The sequence below is a fragment of the Suricata suricatta genome, chromosome 1, assembly GCF_006229205.1.
Source record: "Suricata suricatta isolate VVHF042 chromosome 1, meerkat_22Aug2017_6uvM2_HiC, whole genome shotgun sequence".
Lineage (NCBI taxonomy): Eukaryota > Metazoa > Chordata > Mammalia > Carnivora > Herpestidae > Suricata > Suricata suricatta.
In genome coordinates, this window is record NC_043700.1 from 15789847 (window position 1) to 15816904 (window position 27058).

Sequence of the window (27058 nt, forward strand, 5' to 3'; positions counted from 1 at the left end):
ATCAGAGCAACCTTACTCAGCTTTCCCTCATCTCGATCAGTCGCCTAATGCAAACTGAAAACCGGTGCTCCTAAGGTCATTGCCCCACAGCTGCGTCAGATCCAAGGCGAGGGCTGCTCTGCGTGATGCAGGAGCCCGGGTGCAGCCCCGCCGGCGGGCAGCCAGGCCCCGCAGAGGCAACACTGCCCGTTGTGCAAGAAAACATGAGGTTAGGGACCCGGCCAGGAAAAAAAAAAAATAAGCCCCAAACGCTGAATTTCAAACCAAATGCCTCTTTATTTCAGTGTTTAAACATACGGTTCTGTCTAGCTGGAGCTCATCCCCCTGCGTGAGCAGCAGCGGGGTCGTAAACCCCAAAGCCCCGCCCACCCCGGCCACACACAGCTGACGCTAATTCCACCCCATTCTCCTCCCCACTTAAGTGCCTTCACCGAACATTCGGCCACACTCTTTGCAACCCAGCAGCCGTGTTCCGGTCTTTCGGTTTCCGCTAGACTAAACCCAGAGGCCCCGGCGCATTACGTCGGTTTCTGCCCAGCGCAGTCACGACCCCGGCGGTGCTGGTTTGGGAGCCTGCGAGGCTCCAGCCAGGTCCCGAGGCCCAGGGCGGCCGCTGCAGGGAGAAGCCCCGGCCCCCGGGTCCCCGCTCGAGGGAGGCCGGACGGTGCCTGTCTCCGGCCCGAGGAGGAAGAAGCGAGCGGGCCGGCGCCACCTCTTCCCTCTTCGGGGCGCACTGCCATCCCCGGCGGCCGCGACTCGGGGGTTCCTGAGTCCCGGAACTCCTCCCAGGACCGGCGCACTTGAACTCCAGGAGCTGGCCCAGCACCTCGCCCCGGTCGTCCTGCGGTCTCTGTCCCTGTGCTGACGGGCCCGCTGGCGCGATGCTGGCGCTGTGGCTGGAGAGCTTGGGGCAGACCCTGCTGATCTGGGGCGCGGTGGGCGCCGTCTCCCTGGCGGGCGCCACTTTTATCCTGAACCTCCTGCAGATGGGGGCGAGATACGCGTGGCAGTGGCATCAGATGAGGGACCTCCCCACCTTGCCCGGCTGCTACCCCTTGGTGGGACACACGCTGATGATGAAGCCAGGAGGGAAAGGTAAGAGGCCGCGCCCCGGCCGCCCCCATCTTCACCCGGGGGCCGGTGGGCTCCCAGCCTTGCGCGGACTCGCCTAGCAGGAAGCCCCCGGGTGTGGGATTTTCCCATCATCCTCCCCCTAACTCCCACCCCACCTCTCTATCCCCCCCTCCCCATCCCCCTCACTCCCTTGGGCTCAGCCTGGTCCGCCTGCGCCTGCTCCCGGCCCTCCTGCCTTCTCATCAGAGGTGCAGGCTACTGTGGAGAAAGAAGAATCTGTCACCTGCTGCAGAGTGGATTCCCAGTTGTATCCAGTTTGCCCTTATGACACGTGATAAAATTGCTCGTGCCTGTTTCACATCAACTTTTGTGTTTATGTATAGGGTGGAACGCAGTGTGTGTAAACCCCTGTTTTTCTGCCTCTTCTCTACTTTTCCCACTTCGTAGCTATTCTTGTCTCTACACACTGGGTGTCTTCTCTCTTGGCTGGTAAAGCCGAAGAGCAGAAATTTCCACGGACCAGGACAAGTACCCGGAACCAGTCCAGTCATCCTCCACCCGTCCCCTGCCCGGGCAAAATCGGGGACTAGAGATTCATCTGAGGCTTTCCTCCTCCCCACATCACAAGATCTGACCACAACTTTCTATTCTTCTTGACCTCCTTATTTTAGTTCTTTTAAGGAAGTTAGGTAATTAAGAGTAAACTATGAGGGCAGGGCCGTCTGGCCAACTTAACACAGCACATTTTAAAAGACTTATTTATTAAACAGTGAATTGTTTTTCGTTTTTTTAGTTTTTAGTTGTTTTATTTTTTTAACTAATACCAGCTTTTTGAAGGGATAGGTTTATGTTTTGTCGATGAGGGGGGTAAAAAGCACTGTGAGTTAGAAAGTTCCCGAAAGTACCCGGTTTACAGTCTCCCATCAGGGAGAGGGATATTAGCACTCCGTTTTTATGGGTGTGTAAATTGGGACACTCAGAGTTGAAAAGATTTGCCCAAAATGACGGATTCTAAGATAAGCCTGGGACCACAATCCAGTTTCACCTCCGATTAATTGTAAATAGCGGTTTTACAAGTTGAACATTCACTCAAAAACTTGAAGTATTATTTTTCTAGCTCTGCCCCCCCCACATCTCCACACACCCCTCCCAAGCGCCCATGCTGTTATTTCAACTTCACAGAAATAGATAAGGCGTGTGGCGTGTTTACCAAAATACTGAAAATATTTCCTGGCAGAAGAAATCCAAGTTAACTTTTCACCAACTGAACATCAATGTGACTGTTATAAGTTATACAACACCCCATCTAGATATAAGAAAAGCATGTTTGTAAAAATCATCTTGGTTGATACTGTGCGCAGAGCTAACCTCTCCTCCTACCCTGAGACTTTATAGTATTAAAGAGGAATTGTGTGACAAATCTCTCATTCCCCCAACAAGAAATAATATGCTTAAGAAATCTCATCATATTCTTTCAGGAATTTTTTCAAAAAGTCGAAATCTCTAGTGAATGAGATCTGTTTCAAAACAGTGTGATTTGAGGGAGTATTTAAAGTAATTCTCCTTGGGGTTACTTTCTCCGTGAAAAGAATGACAGTATATGGACTTTTACTGAGGGACTTTTTTTAATCCTCTACAAGTACTGGATTTTGGCATCAGGCAAAGCTTTGCTTCATTTCTGGCTTTGCAACCAAGTTGTTTAAATGTGGGGAGTTGTTTAAAACTGTCTAACAGGAAAAGGGCAAGAGAAGAACTATAGCAACAGCCAGAAAACATTGAGCAAAATGGCGGTATCAATAATTACTTGAAATGTAAATGGACCGAATTGTCCAATCAAAACACATAGTGTGGCTGCTTGGATAGAAAAGACCTACAAGAGACTCACCTGAGACGTAAGGACACACAGACTCAAAACAAAGGGATGGAAAATGATGTTTCATGCAAATGGAAACCTAAAGAAAACTGGGGAGCTGCCCTTACACCAGGCAAAATAGAGTTTAAAACAAAGACTATAATAAAAGTCCAAGAGGGTATCAATGATAATAAAGGGTCAATCCAGTAAGATACAGCATTTATAAATATATATGTACCTAACACAGGAGTACCAAGATAGGTAAAGCAAATATTAAAAACCTCTAAGTCAGAGTTTTTTTACCCTTACCTTGTAAGTTAATTGTGTGACAGTTATTTTAAGGATTAAATTCAGTACATGCTATTTCTAGATCCATGTCTAGAGCTTGGTTAGGGTAAGTTCCTTAACTGTCGGTCAAACATGGGGCCCTGCCTTGTGCCCACCATTGAGCCAAACAAAGTGGTTGGTGTCACAATATTCTAAGAGACGTTGCCTGTTCTCAGTGACCTGGTCTCTTATGCAGGACACGGTGCTTTTGATTTTGTGACCACTGTTCAAATTCCAGCCTCAATAATCTCACCTGGAGTTCTGCCATTGACTTTTCATGGGCCTTTTAAACCAATTTTTTCCTTTTCTTAGTCCGTTATGTCAACACCTCTGTGCCCTAACTGTTCTCTGATATTGGACCTGATACCTTCCAACCACAGGCTCAGACTTCCTGTCTCCTCTATCAGATCAGACGAGGCAGGCAGTTCTCGTGAGACACGTTGTCACTGTTGATTTGACCCAGGTCTCTTCACAGCAGTTTTGACAACCATTTAGACCAGGAGACATTTTAAAGCAATGTGGTGTAATGGTTAAGATGGCACATTGTGGAGTCTTCCTGCCTTAAGTACAAGGCCAGGTTCCATCACTTACTACTTCTGTGATATTGGGCAGGTTTCGTCACTTGTGACAGTAATAATCATGCCTTTCATTTAACTATAGTGAGGGGCGCCTGGGTGGCTCAGTCGGTTAAGCCTCCGGCTTCGGCTCAGGTCAAATCTCAGGTTTGTGGGTTCGAGCCCCGCGTCAGGCTCTGTGCTGACAGCTAGCTCAGAGCCTGGAGCCTGCTTCCGGTTCTGTGTCTCCTTCTCTCTCTGCCCCTCCCCCTCTCATGCTCTGTCTCTCTCTGAATCAAAAATAAGTAAAACATTAAAAAAAATTGTAACCATGGTGAGGCGTAAAAGAATGCATCAGAAACCCTCACTCTAGCTCTGACATGCAATACTTGCTGCTGTAAATGAATGTGACCTGATGGATGTTAGCTATCTTAAAATAATACTAGGTTTTGATGGGCTGAAATCTGCAAACACTTAAAAAAATAATCAGTACTTTTATTTAGTATTGTATGCAGCGGACATCCGTGCGCTTCTGTCCTGCGCTGTGCGCACCCTGATCTGAAGCCTGGGAATGGGTGATGCTTAAGGATGAATGAGAAGCAGCGATGGGCTGAGCATGCGCACGTTATTGGCCTTGAAAAAGTGCTGAGAAGTTGAATGGTTTGTGTTTTATGTCGTATCAATTTGTCCCTGGTACCCAAATTCCCACGTTAAAACGGCTCTGTCAAAATCTTAAGTATCATAGGAGTAGCCTCACAGTGGGGTTGGAATTAGCCTTGCTGTTGTCAGCCAGGCATTCCCTTTGCCCCAGAGAAGCGCTGAATCCAAATCTGTCTATGGACCAGCCTGCCTGTCCTCACCCCTCCCTACTTAGATTTTCCTAGCAGTGTAAGGAGGTTCTCGCTCCATTTCCTAAGGTGTAATCACTTCCCCAGCAGGGACTCAAACCTCCCTTAACCTCCTCTTGTTTGACTTGTGTTCTGAAAGCATGTCTAACCTTTGCCGGGTCTTTTCTCTGAGGTCTGGCCCCTATGTCATACTTCTTCCGTCACTGGCTGCTGTCATTTGTTTCTCCCCAGATGGCACTCATAAATACGGCATTTCTTCCCTGAGAATTTTGTAATGGCTTGATATCTCCTACAGCCGTGATGCATTCCCCAGACAGCACAGGGGCCTCATGGATTTCAACACCAAAAGTGTTGACTCCCAAGTTTTCACATGACTTCGAGGCTGTAGCTGGGATTGATGGTCCCCGTTTCCTACACCCAATGCAAGTGCCAGCCATAAAGCACAGCCAATGTCCCTAACCCTGGCTGCACTGATCCCCAGCCTTTCCCCATCCCCTGTGGCCCTGGCATAGCCAGGTGATTCCCAGATCTCCCACACACTGGTGTGCTATTGTCCTAAAATACTATTCCAGTTTTGCTAGTCCTCGTCAGAGACTTGCGATGACTCCGTAGAGTGTATCAGAGAAAATCAAACCCTCCAGTGCTCCAATCTCCTCTTCCAATGATGTCACCCCACCTTATGCTGTGGCTGCACCCACAGGGAGTTTTCAGAGGTCCATGCTTCTGCTCAGCTGTTCTGCTGATTGGTTTATAGTCTCTCTCAACTGGTCTTCCCCTTTTCTGCCTAGAAAAGTAGAACTCATGTTTTAATGCTCGAAGGCCATCTCCTTCACGAATTCTTCAGTCCTGCCCATGAGGACCAGTAAATCCTCGGACCTAAACTTCTATTTAAGCAACCATTTTGTTTTGTCTGGTATTACAAAAGGGACCATGTCCCATAATTATAAGCTCCCTGAGAGTAGGGATTGGGCCCTTTGGAGGGCCTAGTTTCTTGTACGTTATCTTACTCATAATTAAATTACCCTCACAATTCAATCATTATATATTTTAATAGGGACTGTGTGGTTGACCTTGAAGATGTGAGAGACTTAGCAAATGTTAAATGACTTGCCCAAAGTAAACAAACAAACCCAAAAGACAGAATAAGGAACTCATTTATAATTAAATATTTTCTCCCAGAATTTTTTCAGCAGCTAATTTCTTACACGGAACAATATCGGCATCTTCCAGTGCTGAAACTCTGGCTGGGACCAGTGCCACTCTTGGCCATTTATAATGCGGAAAATGTGGAGGTGAGTATGTGGGAAATAGGCTCCCTTTTCCACTGTATATTTGATGGTGCGAGAGTCTCATCAGAATAAAGAGAGCAAAAATGTTCTTACATTTTTTGAACTCAGTATATTGAGGATTTCGCTAGATATTTTTGGCTATGTGGGGGCCATTTAATACTTCCCAGATATAGTCTAAATATGGGGGGGAGGTAGTAGCCTCTAGATGTCTGTGCATATCTGATATCAGGGCAAATATATTCTCCTTTTTTGGAAAGTCTGCATGAGGATATAGCTTTATAGAACCACAAATAGATTATTTCACAAGGTGAGCACATGTTATGTGCCAGGCACCGTTTTCTGAGTCTAAACATGTTAAGACTAATAAAGTATGAGTGTTTCTCTCAAGGTGCTCCGAGTCTCCTATCTGTTACAAATATATCATGCCAAGTTAATTTTCTTAAAAAAGAACGCTCATCTGATACTGATAAGGCAGACATCATTAATTCATGCTACTGAAATTACTGATCAAAAAGTATACTTTTTACTTATTATGACACTGGATTGTCTTGTGGTCTGATGAGGATTTGGGTCGGGGAGTAAAAATGGAGTAAATAGCTTCTTTGCATGGAACAAAAACCCCAGACTTTCCTAGGCAATAGTGCTGGCTGGGATATGTCTTTCTTAGGTTTTACTGTGAAAATGTTGGATTTCTCTTGCGCCACATGGTAGCAGCCTGATTCAGAGTAGATAATGAGGGGACAGGCAGGATTTCAGCCACAGCTGACTTGGTGGGAGCAGGTTTGGTGTGTGTGGGTGGAGATCTATCCAGAATGTAGAACCAGAGCCAAGAGCCTGGGCAGCACTCCGTGCTCAGACCTAATGCTCCTCCCTTCTACCTCACATGGATTCCAGGTGATCTGATCACAGTCATGGTCTTCAGTGTTACTTACATGCTGGGGACGCTCAAATATTCACCTTCTAGTTCGAGTCTTTATCCTGGGCATCAGACCTGCGTTCAGACCATGGCAACTTGGATGTCTCCAAGTCAACATGCCCACAAATGAACTTGGGACTTTTATCTTCCTAGACATGGTCATTCTAGGATTCACCTACTTTCTCTCCCTCATTCCCCTATTCATAGCGGATCCTCTTGGATCCTAGTTCATGGTAGGAGCCAGGGCATTGTCCTGGACATTTTTCTTTCTCTCAACTCCATTTTGTCCCCAAGACTGAATGACAATTATATGTTCAACACTCGATTTGACATTTTTAGAGGCACAGGAATAAAAATGAATCACAGAGATAAAATAGTTATGAGATGTTACTTTAAAAAGTAGTGTTCTGGGCACCTGGATGGCTTGGTGAAGCATCCAGCTTCTGCTCACGTCATGATCTCATGCTTCGTGAGTTCAAGTCCCGAATCGGGCCCTCTGCTGTCAGCACAGAGCCCACTTCAGATCCTCTGTCTCCGTCTCTCTGCCCCTCCCCCATGTGTGTGTATGTGCATGCACACGCACGCATGTGCATGTGTGTCCATGCTTTCTCAAAAATAAATGCACATCAAAAAAATAGTGAAGATGGTATATTTTTATAAAAAGTAGTGAGTAGTGTTCTAGTCACATACTCTTACAGTTGAAACTGTTTTGATGTCTACTATCTCTCAATTTTTTTCTCTTTCCAAGGTAATTTTAAGTAGTTCAAGGCAAATTGACAAATCCTACATGTACAAGTTCCTAGAACCGTGGCTTGGCCTAGGACTCCTGACCAGGTATGTCGGTGTCACCTTGGAAAGCTGTCTCCGAGAATCCGTTCCTTCTATGGGTAACTTGTTATGTCAGGAATTGGCACAAAGTCGTTTTCCCATCCCTAGACTGTGCTGCCAGGTAGTAGGGGCAAAGCTGGAAGGGAAGGTCTGGAGAACAGTAGACTCTGATGGACAGGAGTCCGGCATGTATGGTAACCTGTAGCCATGGTACTCAGTAATGATGATGACCAGTGTTCGAAGAATCAGGTCCTGGTGGATGAATGGAGTAAAGAAAAGGAGAGTTTGGATCAGGCAAATCTTGAAAATCCAGTGAAAAAGACCATAGCCCCACCTAAGGGTATGAAGCACAAAACCCCAGTCCTTGAGCTGGCATCCAGGAATAGGACGCCATCCTCTGAGAGAGGCGGGACCCGTGTGGGGTCTGTGAAGATAGTGGAGATCAAAGGAGAATCATAGACCATCAGGATCATCTGAGGACTGAGGGATTAATAGACGGGAGACAAAATAGTCTAACTTAGAAACTCAGAAATCTAGAAAAATTCTTAAAATTTTCAAGTTTTATGAGTGCTCCTTTAAATACTAGTAAATTTAGAAAAAGATCTAAACTGTCCACATTCTGTAACTGTATGTGGATCTTTGTCGTTCTGACCAAAGCATTTGAGAACCTATAGATGAAAAGCTCTTTCAGGAGAACTTTGTTGACTTGGCTAAATTTACACTCTGTTTCCGCTGTTGCTCCTCTTTTATCTGTAACCATGTATTGTATTTCTAGTACTGGACACAAATGGCGATCTAGGAGAAAATTGTTAACGCCCACTTTCCATTTCACAATTCTGGAAGATTTCTTAGATGTCATGAATGACCAAGCAAATATATTGGTTAATAAGCTTGAAAAACATGTTAACCAAGAAGCATTTAACTGCTTTTTTTACATCACTCTTTGTGCCTTAGATATAATTTGTGGTAAGTCTCATTGATTTGTTTCTGAAGTTATGGTGCTAAGATAGAATGGCCCCCACAGAAACTAGCATTCCAGTGGGAAGGCGAAGGAGGGGATCGGAAAGGCCATTGGATTTTTTTCAGGGTGGGCCTGTTGTCCCTGCTGAGGCTTTGAGCAGGACAGTCCCAGCGCCAACATGCCAGGAAGGTCAGGGGGAAGAAGCAGCAGGAACAGGGAGCAGACGATATAAGAGCAAAGGGGGAGAGAACAATTTCAAAACCTCTAAGAACTGAACAGGACCTATGTCTTTTTTTTTTTTTTAAGTGTCTGTCCCTGGAAAGTGAACACAGGATAGGTGCTTGAATTGAATGCTTGCTTCTTGCCTCTATTTTACAGAAACGGCGATGGGGAAGAACATTGGTGCTCAGAGTAATGATGATTCTGAGTACGTCCATGCAGTTTATAGGTAAATGAAGTCCTTTGGATTGTCTTTAAAATAGTTCTTGATTAGGGCTTTAAAAATTATTGCTAATAATTTGTGAGTATTCTTTTCATTGTTCGAAAATGAAACTTTATACTAAAATTAACCTGGTCGTTTAAGCATGTATTTTACTAATGGAGGCACGGCTTTGTAAATGATGACAGACCCAGATGATGCTGTAATTTAAAATGATTACTTAATAACATATTGACAGATTACATTATGATACTAAGTGATAAAGGCAAAAAGAATTTCTTAGAATTGGTAGGCACGAAAGAGAGACACCTGGGTGGCTCAGTCACTTAGGCGTCTGACTCTTATTTCAGCTCAGGTCATGATCTCAAGTTTGTGAGTTCAAGTCTTGCATCAGTCTCTGCACTGCAGAGTGGAGTGCTTGGGATTCTCTCTCTCTGCCCCTCCCCGATACGCTCTCTTTCTCTCTCAAAATAAATAAGTAAACATTTGGAAAACATGATTTATAGGAAGAAAAAACTGGAAGACACTATGCCAAAGTATTAGCTGTGGTTATTACTGTTTTCTATATGTGCATCTCTTTTTCTTACTGTCTTTTGTTTTTGTTGTTCATTCTCATTTTCCATATTTTGTGCTCTGAATATGTATCGTTTTTTAATTGAAATAATCAATTTTACTTTAAAAATGGCTTGAAGTTACTCAGCTACTATGAGTCAGGGCCAGCAACTGACACATGAAAAAATGCTCAACATCACTCATCAGGGAAATAGAAATCAAAACCACAATGATATACACCTCACACCTGTCAGAATGGCTAACATTAACAACTCAGGCAACCACAGATGCTGGTGAGGATGAGGAGAAAGAGGGTCTCTTTTGTGCTGCTGGTGGGATTGGTGCAGCCACTCTGGAAAACAGTATGGAGGTTCCTCAAAAAATTAAAAATAGGGGGGGCCTGAGTGGCTCAGTTGGTTAAGTGTCCAACTTTGGCTTAGGTCATGATCAGATGGTTCATGGGTTGGAGCCCTGCGTCGGGCTCTGTGCTGACAGCTCAGAGCCTGGAGCTGCTTCAGATTCTGTGTCTCCGTCTCTCTCTGACCCTCCCCTGGTTGCGCTGCCTCTGTCTCTCAAAAATAAATAAACATTTAAAAAATTAAAAAAACAAATTAAAAATAGAACTACCGTATGACCCAGCAGTTGCACTACTAGATGTTTATCCAAGGGGTACAAGTATACTGTTTTGAAGGGGCATATGCACCCCAATGTTTATAGCAGCGCTATCGACAATAGCCAAAGTCTGGAAAGAGCTCAAATGTCCAATGACGGATGAATGGACAAAGATGTGGTGTGTGTGTGTATATATATATATATATATACATGTGTGTGTGTGTGTGTACACACACACACAATGGATTATTACTTGGCAATCAAAAAGAATGAAATCTTGCCATTTGCAGCTACATGGATGGAACTAGAGGATATTATGCTAAATGAAATTAGAGAAAGACAAACATATGGCTTCACTCCTATGAGGACTTTAAGATACAAAACAGATGAACATAAGGGAAGGGAAGCAAAAATAATATAAAAACAGGGAGGGGGACAAAACGTAAGAGACTCTTAAATATGGAGAACAAACAAAAGGTTACGGGAGGGGTTGTGGGAGGGGGGATGGGCTAAATGAGTAAGAGACATTAAGGAATCCTGGAATCATTGTTGCACTATATGCCAACTAACTTGGATATGAATTTTAAAAAAATAAATGCAATTTTTATAAAAAGAGGGCCAGGATTTGATTTGACACATCCTATCTTTAAGCTCACTGCTCATTTCACTTTATTTCACTAAATGCTTCCTGAGCATCAGTAATGTGCAGTCACTGCACGAGCCCTGACCAGCTTTATCGCAGCGCGGCAGGAAGCGTAGCAGGGAGACAGCCACTGAAACATACATGTAAACAGAAATTCTAACAGTTGTTTAGAAAGGAAAGATCAGGTTGACATTAGAGAGGTAAACAAGGATATGTCCTACGGATGAGTGGTCAGGAAAAGCCTCTCTGAAGAACTGGTGTCTAAGCCAGTCCTGCAGGAAGAGATCACGCGGAGGTCTGGCTGCTGTCTCGCTGCAAGTGACAAGAGACGTACTCAGGACAGCTCTGTGACATGTGGGTGTTCAATGAGCACTTGTCTGTGGAAAGGGACAACCTCTTGTTCTCTGTCACTCCAGAGGAGTGATGAAGCTAATGAGTGGATTCCATCCCAGTGTGTTTGTTGTCCAAAAGCCACAATGGCCTTAGAAGGTCGGGACTCTTTCTTGAGAAACAGAAGCAGACATCAGATGGCCGTCCAGTATGGATGCTTTATATCAAATTCTTCCTTCCACTAATGAAACCATTAACATTTTAAGCTTCATTGGCCGTGTACAAGCCCATGCATTCATTGTTGAGCATGAAGCACAGAGCTCTTAGGAGCCTTTCAGACACTCCTCCTCATTCCCATGTACTTCCCTCGTTAAGAGCAGGCATCGAATCGGTGCTAAGGAAATAACCCATTTCCAGGGTTTCCGTTCACGTACTTTTATCCTATTTACAGGATGAGTGACTTGCTACATCGGAGAATGAAGATGCCTTGGCTCTGGCTTGACTTTTTGTTTCTTATGCATAAAGACGGATGGGAACACAGAGGGAACCTAAAGATCCTACACAATTTTACCAACAATGTAAGCCCTCACTTCAGTTTTTTAGTGTGGTGAAATATACGTAATATAAAACTTTGCCCTTCTAGCCATTTTCAGTGTCCAGTTTGGAGGCTTTTAGTACATTCATAATGCTATACAACCATCATGACTATCCATTTCTGGGACTTTAAAAATAATTTTTTTAATGTTTGTTTATTTTTGAGGGAGAGACAGAGAGGGGGAGGGGTAGAGAGCGAGGAAGACACAGAATCGGAAGCAGGCCCCAGGCTCTGAGCTGTCAGCACAGAGCCCGAGGTGGGGCTCCAACCCATGAGCCATGAGATCATGACCTGAGCTGAAACCAGATGATTAACCAACTGAGCCAACCAGGTGCCCTGTAGGGCTTTTCCAAGTCCAAGATTTTTGTGTTTTGTTAATATCCCTAGGGTAGAACCAGGGAGCCTGTGTTTCATAATTTTGAATTGAGTAACGGAAAAAAGTAGGCAACATGGCCACATTTCAATTATGTAGTTAGTAAATATTAATTAAGAAGTTGCCAAGTGCTACTTTTCTGAGTGTTAGAGATATAGTAATGAGTAAGACATGTATGTTTCCTACTCTAATAGGTTAGTTTAGTAGAAGTTATCTATTAAAATGACAAAATGAGACATGAATTATGAATATTTATTAGCAATCAGGGTGCTATGTTAAAAGAACCTAGATATGGGTATTATAAGGGTGTTCTGGAAGATGTTTGATTAGTAGTTTTCAAAAGCAAAGAGTCTTTATAGTAGTATTGCAGTTGAGAAAAGATGAAAATTAACTGGATATTCCTATTTCCAATTCAAAAATTACAAAGCAGTCATGATGTTGTTTTGGATACAGGATGTCCATCTGTGTCAAAGATGAATATAGGGCAATCACTAGGGTGTAGGAGCATGGCCAACAGTTTGTATTTTATGGGTATAATTGAATTTTTCCTTAGCCATCATGCATTAATATCAATATCAATCTTTAATGAATTCCTAATTGGAGGAACAATATCATTCATTTGATGAATACTGAAAATTACATCCTGAAAGCTAGGCACGAGGGCTTCCATTAAGAAGGCTTGTCTTCCAAGAACTTAGAATCTGTTCTTTCAAACCACTTAGTGGCAGGTTTGGTCAATTGCCTGACAGGAGAAAAAAGTTGAAATGTGTCGCCAAAGGAAGTTTATGGGCCTTAATGCTTTCATTCATTCAGCAAATAATGAGCATTCTTAAAATGCCAGGCAGTGTTCCAGAGGTTGGAAAGATATCAGTGAGCAAAGACAAATTTGCTGCCATGTGGGTCAGACATTTGCATTAGAAGAGAAAGGTGCTAAATAGCAAGTATAACATAATTCCAGATGGCAAGGGGGATGAGCAGAGGTAAGATAGGGTTAGGAAGATAGTGCTAGGCACTAGCATAGTCATGATCAGGGAAGGTCTTGCTGATGATGCGACCATGAGCGGCGACTTGAATGAAAGGAGGGAGCCAGCCATGCGGAGGAAGGAGCAGTGTAGCCGGAGGAACAGCAGGAACACGGGGAACTTACCCACCAGCCTACCGTTTCTTTACTTCAATACGGCATGTAATTAGAGCGATGTGCAATTAGTCTACTATGTAATGACTGAATTTTCTCCAGCAGCTATACATTTTTCTCGATGGCATATTCAGATCTCTAGGGTACCGTCTAGTAGACTGCTAGACTATTTCCATCGGAGAGACTCTAAAAACAGCACTTGAAAATTCTGAAGTTGTCTGACATTAAGTTCCTTTTTAAAAGCCTTATCAGGGGCTCCTGAGTGGCTCAGTCGGTTAAGTGTCCGGCTTCGGCTCAGGTCATGATTTCACAGTTCATGGGTTCAAGGCCCACCTCAGGCTCTGTGCTAACAGCTCAGAGCCTAAAGCCTGCTTAGGATTCTGTATCTCCCTCTCTCTCTGACCCTCCCCTGCTCGCACTGTCTCTCTCTGTCTCTCATAAATAAATAAAAATACATTAAAATTTTTTTAAAAGAAGTCTTATCAAAGAATGCCATAAAATATTAACAGAAAGCTTGACTATATTTTTACAAGAGTCTAAGTTATTATTGAGATAGAAAGGATAGGAAAGGTTTAGAAAAAATAGGTTAAAGAAGCTAGGATATTTTTTTAAAATTTCTGTTTATTTATTTTTGAGAGAGAGGAACAGAGCACAAGCAGGTGAGGGGCAGAGAGAGAAGGAGACACAGAATCTGAAGCAGGCTCCAGATTCTGAGCTGTCTGCACAGAGCCTGATACCAGGCTTGACCTCACAAAGGTAAGATCATGATCTGAGCCAAAGTTGGATGCTTAAGCAATTGAGCCACCCAGGTGCTCCAAAGAAGGTAGGATATTTTCATAGGAAAGCGTATTGTTAGGTTATAACAAATTCCAAGCCAAAGCATATGATGGTTTAAATCCTAGGTCATCTCTGAACGGGCCAGGGAACTGAAGAGAAACGAAGAACATGGACATGGTGGCAAGGACTCCTCCCCCTCCAAAAATAAACGCAAAGCTTTTCTTGACTTGCTTTTAAATGTGACTGATGATGAAGGGAACAAGCTAAGTCATGAAGATGTTCGAGAAGAAGTCGACACTTTCATGTTTGAGGTATTTTATAGCATCAGGTTATTTTCAGGTATCATTAAATAATTTCCAGTTATATTTTAGACTCTATAACATTACTTTTAAAAGTGTAATGAGATTTTAAAGTAGCTTAACATAGCTAAGGAAGAATCATCAGATTAGCATTAAAATTTACATAATTTAAGAACCTCATTAAGTATCAGATCAACTTCCGTGTTCAGAAAAATCTTTGATTCATGGGGAGTACAGCATAGATGTGGTTTTCCCCCCTCCAGAAAAGCTAAGACCTGTCAGACTTTCCAAGAAGACCAGCCAGAAATTGCTGTGTTCTCCATATGGCTTCATGCTTCCTTTTAATCTGTGAAGCCCACTAGTCTGTTCCTTCATGACTTCCTTTGAAAGAAACCCTTCTGCTCCCTGCTTCTTACAGTGAGTCCTTAGCTGTTGCCGAGCTGCCTTCCTGAAGGGTGAGAACAAGAGCTGTACAGTGGACAATTTAACCAGTTTGTGAGTCTAAAAAAAAGATTTCTGGACTTTCAGTAATAATTAGTAATAATAAAAAATGGAGTTTTTACAAAGAGAAGTCTAACTAACTGTATTAAATATCACAAGGGGTGGATCGCCAAATAGAGAGAGATAAATGGGTTTCTTAAGCACCACGTGGCAATATATTGGAAGCAGAGGGGAGCCAAAGGCATCCACTGTTTTCGGTGGCTCAGCACCCGCTCACAGGCGTGTTCGCTGCTGCCCATGGCCGTCTAGATGTGACGCTGGAGCGCATCCGTCCTTCCTTCCCGAGGGAGGTCTGTCTGCATCCTGTAGCTGAAAGCGGGTTGCGTTAAGCGTCTGTAGTGAGCTCTCCTCCTGGCTCTGTGCTCACTGGCCCAATGAGATGCCTCCAATCTTCCCCAAGCTCTGTCGTTGCTTTCCTATGTGGACAGCAAAGAGAGGGGCTTAGACAGTGATTTTAAACTCCTCCTTTTAAACAGAGCACTTTATTGAAAAGGAGTTTTATGCAGAAGGTGGACACCCACTGACCTAAAGAGTGGGGAGGTGTTAAGCAAGTAGGCTCTGGGGCCAGATCCCTGCCATAATCTGTCCTTGAGATGTAACCTCAGGCACCTCATCGAGCCTTTCCGGGCCTCAGTGTCCTCATTGTGGAGCAGGGGCCTCACAGATTAGATAGAGTTTTTCAAGTGTACCAACAAGTGTGCCCAGGAAGCCTACAGCAGATTTTGGCTTTTATTATTTGATGTTGAAGTGGAGAGACCTTCTCACATCTCCATCCTGTAGGCACACACGAGTGCACATGCATGTACAGGCATACACACAAGTGCACATGCACACACACGAGTGCACACATATGCACTGTCATCCTGCACCTACACGTACACATTCCTGCATGTATGGGACACACAAACCTCCCTCTCCCACCAATGACTTCTCGCCTTCTTGAAAACAACCAGACCAATGATCTCTTTCTTCCAGTTTTAACAATTTTTGCAATTCTAAGTTTTGTTTCTTCTTTGCCTTAAACAGGAGGCAAACCACAAACTATCACATTGTGACCTGACGTGACCGCCTCCATAACGTGGGTGCAGGCTGGTGGGGAGAACCAGCAGTTAGCGGTGAAGGTGTTTACCCCTACCCTATCCCAGCAGTGCACTCCTGTGACTGCTGTGCTTTGTTGTGCTCTGGGTAACAGACAAAATGAAATAGGAAGTTCTGTCACAGTATTTGATCTCAAAAATGTGAATTACGGTATCAAGTATTTGGTGAAGTTCTTGGGAAGAACGATTATGTTAGTTTCTGCAAAGTGCTTAGTGTTTTGCCTAGAACTTGGCAAAATTAAATGAAACTCTTCCTCAACTTCTTGTTCTGGAGAATATTACTCAGAACTGCATATGTGCTGCTTGGTGTCCAGCATCAATGGGTAAAGCCTACTTTCAAAAAGGGAAAGTGGAAAAGTACAGAACTGGCAAGGTGGCTCAGAAAGCCAGACTTTGCCCCCTTAAAATTGTCAGATGTACCCCACTCCTTGGGACACCCCCTTATCAGCACAGTCGGGCCACTTCTCACCAGATAGACTACCCCACGACACAGTGAAATGTCTGTCTAAGTGTAAACCTCCACCTTGAAGGGGTGGTTTTATATGCTTGTTTGTCACCAAGGTGAGATGCTGTCCGAGATTAATTTGTTATGTTCTGGAGTCACATCGCAGCGGTCAGAGCCCATCCAAGATGGAGTCCTCCTGCCTAATCTTCTCAGTACCACCCTGCTCTGTAAGCCGTGTTTCTTCTCCCCTTTTAGGGCCACGATACGACCACGGCAGCAGTAAACTGGGCCTTGTATCTGTTGGGCTCTTACCCAGAAGTCCAGAAACAAGTGGACAGTGAACTGGAGGAAGTGTTTGGTATGTTTGGCCCCAACATTAGCTGCTTTCTGGGTCCCACGGCCACTGAAACAGACGCCATTCATGCTCATGCAGGATGTGCCCTAGGACCTGTTGCAAAGACCATGTGATAAGCAGGAAGGCTCCTTCATGCCATCCCTTCCAGTACCGTCTCCTTTGCAAAGCCTGCCCTGTTCACTTACAGGCATTGGCCAACCGCCTGGCATGTGACCGCACTGGGCTAGATGCTGGGGGTGCACAGAGAAATGCTCCTGTCCCCAAGGACCTCACTGCTTAGGAGACAAGCCAGCCATTGTGCATAATGTGTCCAGTCCTGGCTGTGCCCTTGAGTGATATGAAGAAGGTGCAGTTTGGGAGGAGCGAGGGGCAGGTGATGTTAGTGGGAGAGAAGCCAGGAGACCTGTTTCCCACAGGATTGCATCTGGCCACAAACAGAGGAAAGTTGGGTTAAGCTGAGAGGGTGTCATTTCTGGTACACAACCAGAGATCTGCAGGGGACGAGCCCGAGGCTGAAGTCGATGAGGGTGTCATCAGACTCCCAGGCTTGCTCTTTTCTCTCTGTTCTTCACCATCATGGCTTTTGTTTCCTTCATTGTTGTTCCAGGGCTTGTGTGTATCTTCAAGACAGAAAGGAAGGGGAGGAGGGAGGAAGGAAATGTTCGTTTCCTGCGCCTGCTGTAATAAACTCTACAAGCTAGGTGGCTTAAAACAACAGAAATTTATATTTCTTCACAGTTCTGAACACCAGAAATCCAAGATCAGTATTGCTGAGCCTAAGTCAATGTGTCAGTGGGGCTAATACTCTTCCTGGAAGCCCTAGGGGAGAACCTGTTCCTTCCTACTTCTAGTGGCCATGAGTATATCCCTTGGTTTGCGCCGTATCACTCAAATCCCTGCCTCTATTTTCATACCACTTTCTCTTCTCTTCTCTTCTCTTCACTTCTCTTCTCTCTTTCTCTCTCACTCTCACTGTGTGTGTGTATGTGTGATCTCTCTCTCTTATAAAGACATTTGTGATGGCATTTGGATCCCAGATGAATAATCCAGGATAATCTCCTCATTTTTATATCATTAACTAAATCAAATCTGTAAAGGTGCCTTTTCCCCAAATAAGGTAATACTTACAGGTTCCAGGGATTAGCACCTGACATACATGTATAGGAGCCATTACCAGCCGACCACACAGGGGCTATGCATTGTGCCATTGACTTTATCCTTTGTTGAATCACACATGACATGGCTCCTGTAGCTGGGAGGAGAAAATGAAAGATTGGGTCAGCCAGCCAACAAAGTGGTATCTGATACAGTTTGATAGAGAAGAAAAGTGGGAAAGGAAAAAAACAGAAGAGGGAAGGCATTCTAGAAAGAGGAGGACAAGATGGACAGTGGCACAGAAATGGAAAAGTTCGGAGAACAGTAGTAAATAGTGAGGGGCAGCTAGCATTTAAAGCATATGGTACAGTGTATTGAAAGACGAAGTTGGACAAGTAGTTTTGAGTTCAGATTGTGTGAGGACTGGACATCTCAAATAGGAAGACTTTATTTTGTGGAATGGAGACAATCTAAACTTTTTGGCTCTGTTTCTGTGGCCATTTTATTTTTTTCTGTATTTTAATTCTCTCATATTGTCTGTGCTGAGTAAATTTGATCTTTCAAAAGCTCACAGGTGTTTTTGGAATATGTTTGCATTTTGTGTCCTCTACAATGGCTAGCTCATTGCTGTTGTACTTTTTGCTGTTGATCTCACATAATTAAAGCATCATTATTACTCCATGCTTTATTCTGTTGCTTCTCATGTTTTCTACTGATCATCCCTCACTTTTTCTTTTATCCCCAGTATTCATTCTAAAATAGCATGAGCACCTGATCTTTGGGTATTGAGTTGCAAGTATACATTCCTCTTGTTACAAATAAAATTAGCCATTTGTCTGTGTATGTTTAGTTTTATTTTAACAAAGCCACTTGTGCCCTGTTCAGGTTTAAAACTGAGCTTCATCTTTTCCCTCCAGTGAAGCAAAAAGAAAATTTAAAAGTAAACAGGAACAAGATTACAATAGAGAATGTCAATCCCAAACACGGTCTTGGGAGTCTCCCGTGGAGTGGTAGGGCTCAAGGCACTAGGAGATGATTTTATTTCTAAAATGTCATGTTAACCTATAAGGATGTCCATTAGACATCACAGTTAAACATGCTGAAGGGAAAGCCATGTTGTCAAGATGCCTATTGCACCTACCCAAACATCTCAAACCCATCCTTCACTGATCTAGAAGTGTATTAAAAAATAATAAAACCAAGAGAAAGTAACCAGATACATGTTGGTAAATGCTGTGTCCATAGTCAGAGACACAAAGTAATCTCTGAGCCCAATACTGAGGTAAAGGAGGAAAAGAGAATTCTAGGTACTACCTCATGGGGATCGGGAACCCACAAGCTTCCAACAGAGCTAAGAGAGCTGAAGGCCCCCCCCCCACACACACATGTTGTTTATATGAAGTTTTGGTTGAGACAAAAAAGGTAAGAATGAATTTGGAACAGAAAATGGTAGAGTTTCTCTTCTCACTGTATTATGCTCAAAGTATTGCCCCCACCCCAAAAACATTGAGAATCATCGTGTAAAGGAGAGGAAAGAGACTTCAAGAGCAGAATGGCTGAGCACAAGGGGACTGGAGAAAATTAAGACAGGAGATTGGAATCCATTGGTTTTCCATCCGTCATCTTCACCTTCCTCTCCTTCCTCCTCCTTATCTTAGCCTTTATCCCCATTCTATTCTTCATTAGGATGTTCTCTTTCTCCTCCTCCTCCATCCTTTTCTCCAGCATCCATGGCAGGGACCAGGTAGTATTGTAATTGGTTTGGCCAAATATCATCGTGGATGTCCGTTCCTAACTCATCTGTACCTGTATCAAAATGGCGAGTAAACCAGAGAAAGAAACTCTAGTTCCTCATGCTTTCTCTTCCTATGACTTTATTTTGCATTTGACTTGAACATTTCATCAAATCCTTTCTGACTCCCATTTGATTTCAGTAGATTTTGAAGATGGATCACACCCTCATCTAGAAGAAATTCTTTGGGGAGAACTTTATTTTTGAAGGAAGGGTTTTTATCAAAATGAACATCTATTCTATGATCTGATTTAAGGGGCACCTGAGTGGTTTGGAGGACAGTAGTAAATAGTGAGGGTTAAGCATCTGACTTTGGCTCGGGTCATGATCTCATGGTTCGTGAGTTCAAGCCCTGCATTGGGCTCTGTGCTGACAACTCAGAGCCTGGAGCCTGCTTCGGATTCTGTGTCTCCCTCTCTCTCTCTGACCCTCCCCTGCTTGCACTGTGTTTCTTTCTCTCAAAAAAAAAATATATATAACCTGATTTAATATCTTCAAAATCTGTCACTTCAGCTCTGGTCAGATAATGCAATGCTTCTTTGTCTTCCTCTCCAAGTAATATGGATCTGTGGATAGTTGACAGATATTGCTACCCTAGAATTTGGAATTGTGGCAATCAATTCCAACTTCCTTTGCAAACATGGTCAGTGGTGTTTGTTATATTTCTGTTGTGCTTTCAAAATCTGTCCACGGGCTTGTTCTTTAAGAGTCCTTGCTGGACTCTTTCTTCCTTTGGTAAGTCCAGGGAGGTTGATGTTTGTCTCTTCTGGCCAGGAAACAAGGCAACCTGAGTTTCTTTGACACAGGAACAAAAGGCAATTAGGGGCCACGTTATAGCGAAAGTCCAAGAATCTGATTCAAGAGAGGTGCCCACCTGGGAGCTCTGAGAACTCAAAATTAACCATTTTAAAGTATATGATTTGGCACATTCACAGTGTTGCACAACTGTTACTCTTTCAAATCCAAAACATGTTCAGCAACCCAAAATGAAAGCCTGTATCCTTACTCAGCCACACCCCATTCCCTCTTCCTGTAGTCCCTGGCAACCACTCTTTCTGTCTCTGTGAATATACTTGTTATGAGCCCTTCCTATAAATGGAATCATAATAGTACACGACATTTTATGTCTTGTTTCTTTCATTTGGCACATTTTCTAATTTTATTTTGATTATGTATAATATTAGAAATCCTACTTTGGCTGTAGGGATATAATATCCAGTGTTTTGATTAATTTCTCATTGATGTCCATTCCCCAAGCCAGTTTAGTTCTTTCATTGTGATCTCATGTATTTACTTTGATCAGGGAAGTCTGATCGTCCTGCTACCGTAGAAGACCTGAAGAAACTTAGATACCTGGAATGTGTCATTAAGGAGAGCCTTCGCCTTTTTCCTTCTGTTCCTTTATTTGCCCGTAATCTTACTGAAGATTGTGAAGTTGGTAAGAACTCTATGATTGGATAGTAGGGAAGATGGATTTTTAAATGTCTGTCTTTCTCCATTCTTATGGCCTATCGCCTACTTCTTGACAGCGGGTTACAAAATTGTGAAAGGCGTTCAAGCAATCATTGTTCCCTATGCACTGCATAGAGATCCAAGGTATTTCCCAGATCCTGAGGACTTCCAGCCAGAACGGTTCTTTCCTGAGAATTTGCAAGGACGCCACCCATATGCATATGTGCCCTTCTCTGCTGGACCCAGAAACTGCATAGGTTTGTATCCATCCAAATTGGTTTGATCTTTCCAGCCCATGTGGTAGTGGGTTTCTCAATAATTTCTTTGAGATGTTGTGTCTCCTAGGCTACAGTCTTTTAAAAAACTGGTTTATTTTTTCCTCCACTTCACTATACAGTATTGTTTCAAGAAAGATTGTCATAAAGTAGAACCGTTTGCTAGGGCCACCATAACAAAGAACTCCCAACAGGGTGGCTTACACCACAGACACTCATTTTCTCATACTCTGGAAGCTACCAGTCTGAAATTGAGGTGTCAGCAAGGTTGGTTTCTTCGGAGGTCCTTCTACACCTTGGCTTATATATGGCTGTCATCTTCCTGTATCTCTGCATGGTCTTTCCTGTGTGTGTCATATCCTGATCTCTTCCTTGTATAAAAACATTAGTCAGATTGGATTAGGGTCCATACGTATGAAGTCATTTTAAGTTTATTAACCTCTGTAAATACACTATCTGAAAATATACTCACATTCTGAGGTACAGGGTGGGGTTAGGGTTCAACATATAAATTTGGTGGGACACAATTCAGTTCACAAGATAAAGCACAATCAGTTTCATGGTAGAGTCTTAAGATGTAGATTTTGGGCCAATGTTGAGTGCATTTTATATGGTAAAAACTTATTTGTAACAGTTGGTTGTACATAACCTAATATCTATGTTTGTTGCTTTTAAGAATGGCATTTTGCAAAATAGACACGAAGAATGTTTACCACGTGGCTGAAGTACGTAAAACTAATGTACATCACCATGCATTATACACACTTAGGCTTTAGGATCTCTAGCATTTTATCATCCATGTAAATGCAGGCATTAGTAAAATGAGGTCAGATTTAAATGGATGAACCTGGAGCATGTTTGGGGACTCTGTAGTAAATTAAATTAAAGTCCCAATAAGAAAGCCATCTAGAGTAGCAATTCTCATGCTTCAGTGACCCTGGAATTCATCTGGGATTACTGCTAAAACTCAGACACCTGCCCCACCCCAGCTATTCGGCTGCCCTGGGGAGGGGCAGGGAAGGGGGCTTAAGAATCTTCATTTTTAACAAACATCTCAAGTAATTCTGATGCTCCTTATTGTGGAAATATAAAATTGCTTGCTTCCTCTAATAAGAGTGGTGATTTCTCACCTTCGAGATAAATGTATATGTAAAGTAATACTATTTTCATTAACTTGAAGGTCAAAAATTTGCCATAATGGAAGAAAAGGTCATTCTTTCCTGCATCCTGAGGCATTTTTGGGTAGAATCCAATCAGAAAAGAGAAGAACTTGGTCTGGCAGGAGAACTGATTCTTCGTCCAACGAATGGCATCTGGATCAAGCTGACGAGGAGAAATGCAGATGAATCCTGACCATTGTATTGGGCTGTGCCTTTGTCATGTGAAAGGTCTTTCTTGAAGGGAACTGGATACATAACTTCTAGATCTGGATTCAATACTCTTAGTCCCTATTTTTTTTTTTCTTGTTCCTGCTTCCGTTGGGATCAAGTTCACCAAAGAGTTTTTATATTTTCATCGCCACCATAGATCTTAGCCTTGGTCTTGATCCCCAAAGTAGAGTTAACTGGTGATTGTACCCAAATAAACAGATGACAAGTTTCTCAGCAAAGGGATCCGCAGGCCAATTCAGTTGGCATACCCAAAGAATACAATTTAACTGAGATTCCAGAATTTCTTAAAGATACTCTTGTTGGCTGGTAAACATGTGTGTATACACACACACACACACACACACACACACACACACACATGCACTTAATATGAAAAGGGTGAATAGTTAAGTACTTAGACCTAAGAAGCTTAAGTTTTAAAATTGTATGAGTGACATCAAATATGAGAAGAATTATTATGGCACTTTTCGGATTATATTACCTAGAGATGATAATTTGTAAGTAGACTCATAAGTTCTCTTCTTGTTTCCCTTTGGGCCAGGTGCTGATAGCCATGATTTCATTATTCAGAGCATCACAACTAGCCTTATGTATCATAACAGTTGGGAAAGATTCCTCTTGGTAATATCCAATCCTCCACAGGGCCTCATAGGTTTGAGTGCTGGCCGTTGGGATTGGAAGGACCTTAGAACTTAACTAGTTGTTCCCTTTTTTAAGAAGCGTTTGAGATCAATGAGAAGGTAAGTTTCTGCCCGAGTCATACCCCTAGTGGGTGAGAGGCCTGGAAATAGAGGTCTGCATTTCTCTCCATTCCCAACATGATGGGCTTCACTGTGTTATGCTCTTACTTTATGGACCTCAGGTCTGTAAACTAGATGTGTCCTTAGAACACAGATTTTTTTCTGCCTCTGATTTTCAGATATTTCTTCTAGAACTCTTCCATCATTAAAGGAAAAGAGAAGCCATCCATCTATATTTAGTAACTCAGGAATATATCACTTAGTTTAGGGTTAGACTTTCAGTAAATTTAGTTCTCCAGAACATACCTATCAAACTGATAACTGACACACATTCTCTGAGTTTTAATTCCATAGGCAATGTCTCTATCCCTTCATTCAGTGACTTTAAAAAATGACTTTTAACAAACATAATATGATTTTTCAGTTTTCCCAAGGCACAGCACATAGAAGCAACAAAGTAAGAGAATGGGATTTCTTTGCTTCAATGGCTGTCAAAGGGAGAGATTACAAGCCAAAGCCATTTGCAGGCTCTTCAGGCAAGTCATATAGGGCAGGGTCAGCGGCTCTCCCCACTTACTATCGCAGGGACCCCAGTGCAGACAACCCAGGTGCTAAGTTGATGACAAAAAGTCAAGGAAGTATATGATACAGTTGAAAAAGATGAATATCACATGCTTAACTTTGTTATCTAGAAAGTGGATATATGTAGAAATCTTATATCCAGATGACTATGGATAATCAAAGTTTTATTCATGGAAATTAGTATTATTTCTCAATTTTATGCATTTAAATTGAAATTTTGCCTTTTTTTCTCTCCCCCCTTTTTCTCTCCTTCCTTCCTTCCTTCCTTCCTTCCTTCCTTCCTTCCTTCCTTCCTTCCTCTCTTCCTCCTTCCCTTCCTTCCCTCCTTCCCTTCCTTCCCTCCTTCCCTCCTTCCCTTCTTCCTTCCTTCCTTCCTGCCCCTTTCAGTGGCCCTTCCCTGGATATGAAATTAAAGTAAAACATTCCTTAATGTTACCTTTTGACCTAAGACCTTCATGGAGCCGCAGAATAATTTGTTATTTGTGTTTTAATTGGAAATTCTCTTAACCATGTTAGAGGTAGAATGGTCTGTGGTATCAAAATGCAGATGCTGATTTTTTTTTTAATAAGAGGATGATGAAGTATCTGTGACCCTATTGTCTGCTGCTTGAAGGAGGTATCTCAAGAAAAATAAATGACATTTTAATCACGGGTGCTGTATTTTATTCTGAGATTGATGTCATCTTAAAATATAGATAGCTTTGAAAGACAAATTAGCGGGTGACTGATTCATAACATGTAATAAGGAAATAGCGCTTTTGAACTGATATCATCACTACTACCCAGACTTTCCAACAAATGTTCCTTGTGCCCTAATCATAGACTGATTTTGAGTTTTCCTGACTCTGAAGAATTAACTGGAGAAGAAGCAGAAATCCCAGCACATTTTGCCTGGCTGATAGCAGCAAGTGAAATCTCCTAGAGAGGCCTGGGAATCAGCAAAACCATAAGCATCACTGGACCCCAGCATTGACAGGCTAGAAACCTCTCCAGGTGAGGGACTAGTGAACTGATTGATGCTGTGTTCATTGTCACAGACAACTAAGGAATGTCTGTTTCTGGACCAACTGACCTGTCTTACAATGAAAGAGGTGCTGCACATGTGTTCACACCCATGCGTGCGTACACACACACACACACACACACACACACACACACATCAGTTTTTACCCTGGAATGTATCTAGAAGATCAAAATATTTTTTTTTCCCCCAGCACCTAAAACTGACCCCCCCCCCGCTTTTTTTTTTTTTTTTTTTTTTAGGAACAGCACCCTTTATCTTTGGAACTATCCCATAACCAATACATTTCCCGTTTTTCTTGTTTCTCACCTTTTTGCTTCCCCAACATATACACACTGTAAATATGTAGTTCTGGTTGACGATGCCATGTTCTTAGGAAATCTCCCCTTCTTAAGTCGATTGACCCAAACAGGGTCCACTCAGATCCTCCCCTTGGGAATCGGTGGAGGTTTCAAGTTGTGAGACTGGGGATAAATTGGCAGTTGAACCTCTGGGAAGAAGGTGCAGGGGAGAGAAGATGCACAAAAAAGAAATGGAGAGGATCCTGGAGGGTCCGAGTCCCACATTCCCAGTGACGCGGAAGTTCAGCTACACGCCTGCCCTGCGCACCCCAACCCTGGAGCCCAGGTGCCAGGCGGGCGCCATTTTGCCTAGGTTGGTCGTCTTTCATTTCTAACCCAAAGCCATTTAGTGTGTGTGAGCTCAGCTGCAGGATGAAGTAGGGTGCTCTATTCTTTGGACGTGATCTTCAGGCTCCTTTGTGCTATTCGCTACTTCCCCTCTAGTCTGGATAACATCAGCTGATACCATATGTCATTTATGCTAGTCATTTAAATGCAATCAAATTTTTAAAAATTAAGATTTAATCGACATTATCTTAGTTGTACTTGTATAACACAATGGTTTGATATTTGTGTGTGAAATGAAAAATGCAACAGCGTTTGAGGAAATGCAGAGTTCCCATTGTTCCTAGATCGTCGGAAAATGAAAAGTCCCATGCTTTACCTTAGAATAAATTGGGATTAACCTAACCTAAGAGTCTAGTTTCTTAGCTCCATCCCCAGATGAATTTGTCATGCTTTTCTTGCTTTAGTTACACCAGGTTCACCCCAGTTTTCCGTCTGGTTACCTGTGTTCCAAATTCCAGGGACAAATCTCTCATCTGAAGTTACTACAAAAGGCCCGTGTATTCTCTCCTCCCCTTCTTGTCCAGAAACTGGCCAGATGGATTATTTCTTTGGGCCTTTGACACTGAATTCAGTTTCTAAATGAACTTGCAGCCTATAGCTGTGCGTACTCCCTCCCGCTCTGGTGATCCTAGGAGAGAATTTGTTGGCACTTTCTTTTTCCTTCCCATCACTTCCTGTCTCCTCCTACCCAGCAGTTTCTTGTTGCCGTTTATGTGAACTCCTTCCTGTCTTTCCTGGTATTAGTCAATGTAGGCTTCTTGGAAATAAAGGCTATGCTCAAACTCCTATTTCTATATAAAAAAAGTATGATAGTCTTTTCCTCAAAAGAAAAGTCATTACTGTATCTAGACACTATTATCTTATTTCTAGAATGGCTTATCTTTAAATACTATATACAGGTTAAAAATACATGTTTTAGTTGAATGGTGAAGGGAATTCTGACACCCTCCCAGGATGCAGGCCTAACTCTCTTTTACCCATCTTGTACTCTTAAAAAAAAAGGTTTTTTTTTAACCTTTATTTATTTCTGAGAGGCAGAGCACAATTGGGGAGGGGCAGACACAGAATCTGAAGCAGGCTCCAGGTTCTGAGCTGTCAGCACAGAACCCAAGGCAGGGCTTGAACTCATGAACCATGAAATCATGACCTGAGCCCAAGTCAGATGCTTAACCGACTGAGCCACCCAGGTGCCCCTACACCACTGTACTCTTGGTCTCTT

The 27058-nt window shown here is 42.9% G+C and overlaps 1 protein-coding gene across 1 annotated transcript; it reads left to right on the forward strand.

Moving 5' to 3' along the window:
- The first annotated feature begins 426 nt into the window (after positions 1-426).
- On the forward strand, positions 427-23177 carry LOC115287944 (cytochrome P450 4V2). The gene is made up of 11 exons (XM_029934797.1): positions 427-1095; positions 5835-5947; positions 7609-7694; positions 8464-8654; positions 9028-9097; positions 11677-11803; positions 14231-14416; positions 16703-16805; positions 20993-21127; positions 21219-21398; positions 22597-23177. Exons 1-11 carry the CDS (start codon positions 882-884, stop codon positions 22767-22769), a joined length of 1578 nt encoding a protein of 525 aa, XP_029790657.1. The 5' UTR covers positions 427-881; the 3' UTR covers positions 22770-23177.
- Positions 23178-27058: the final 3881 nt, after the last annotated feature.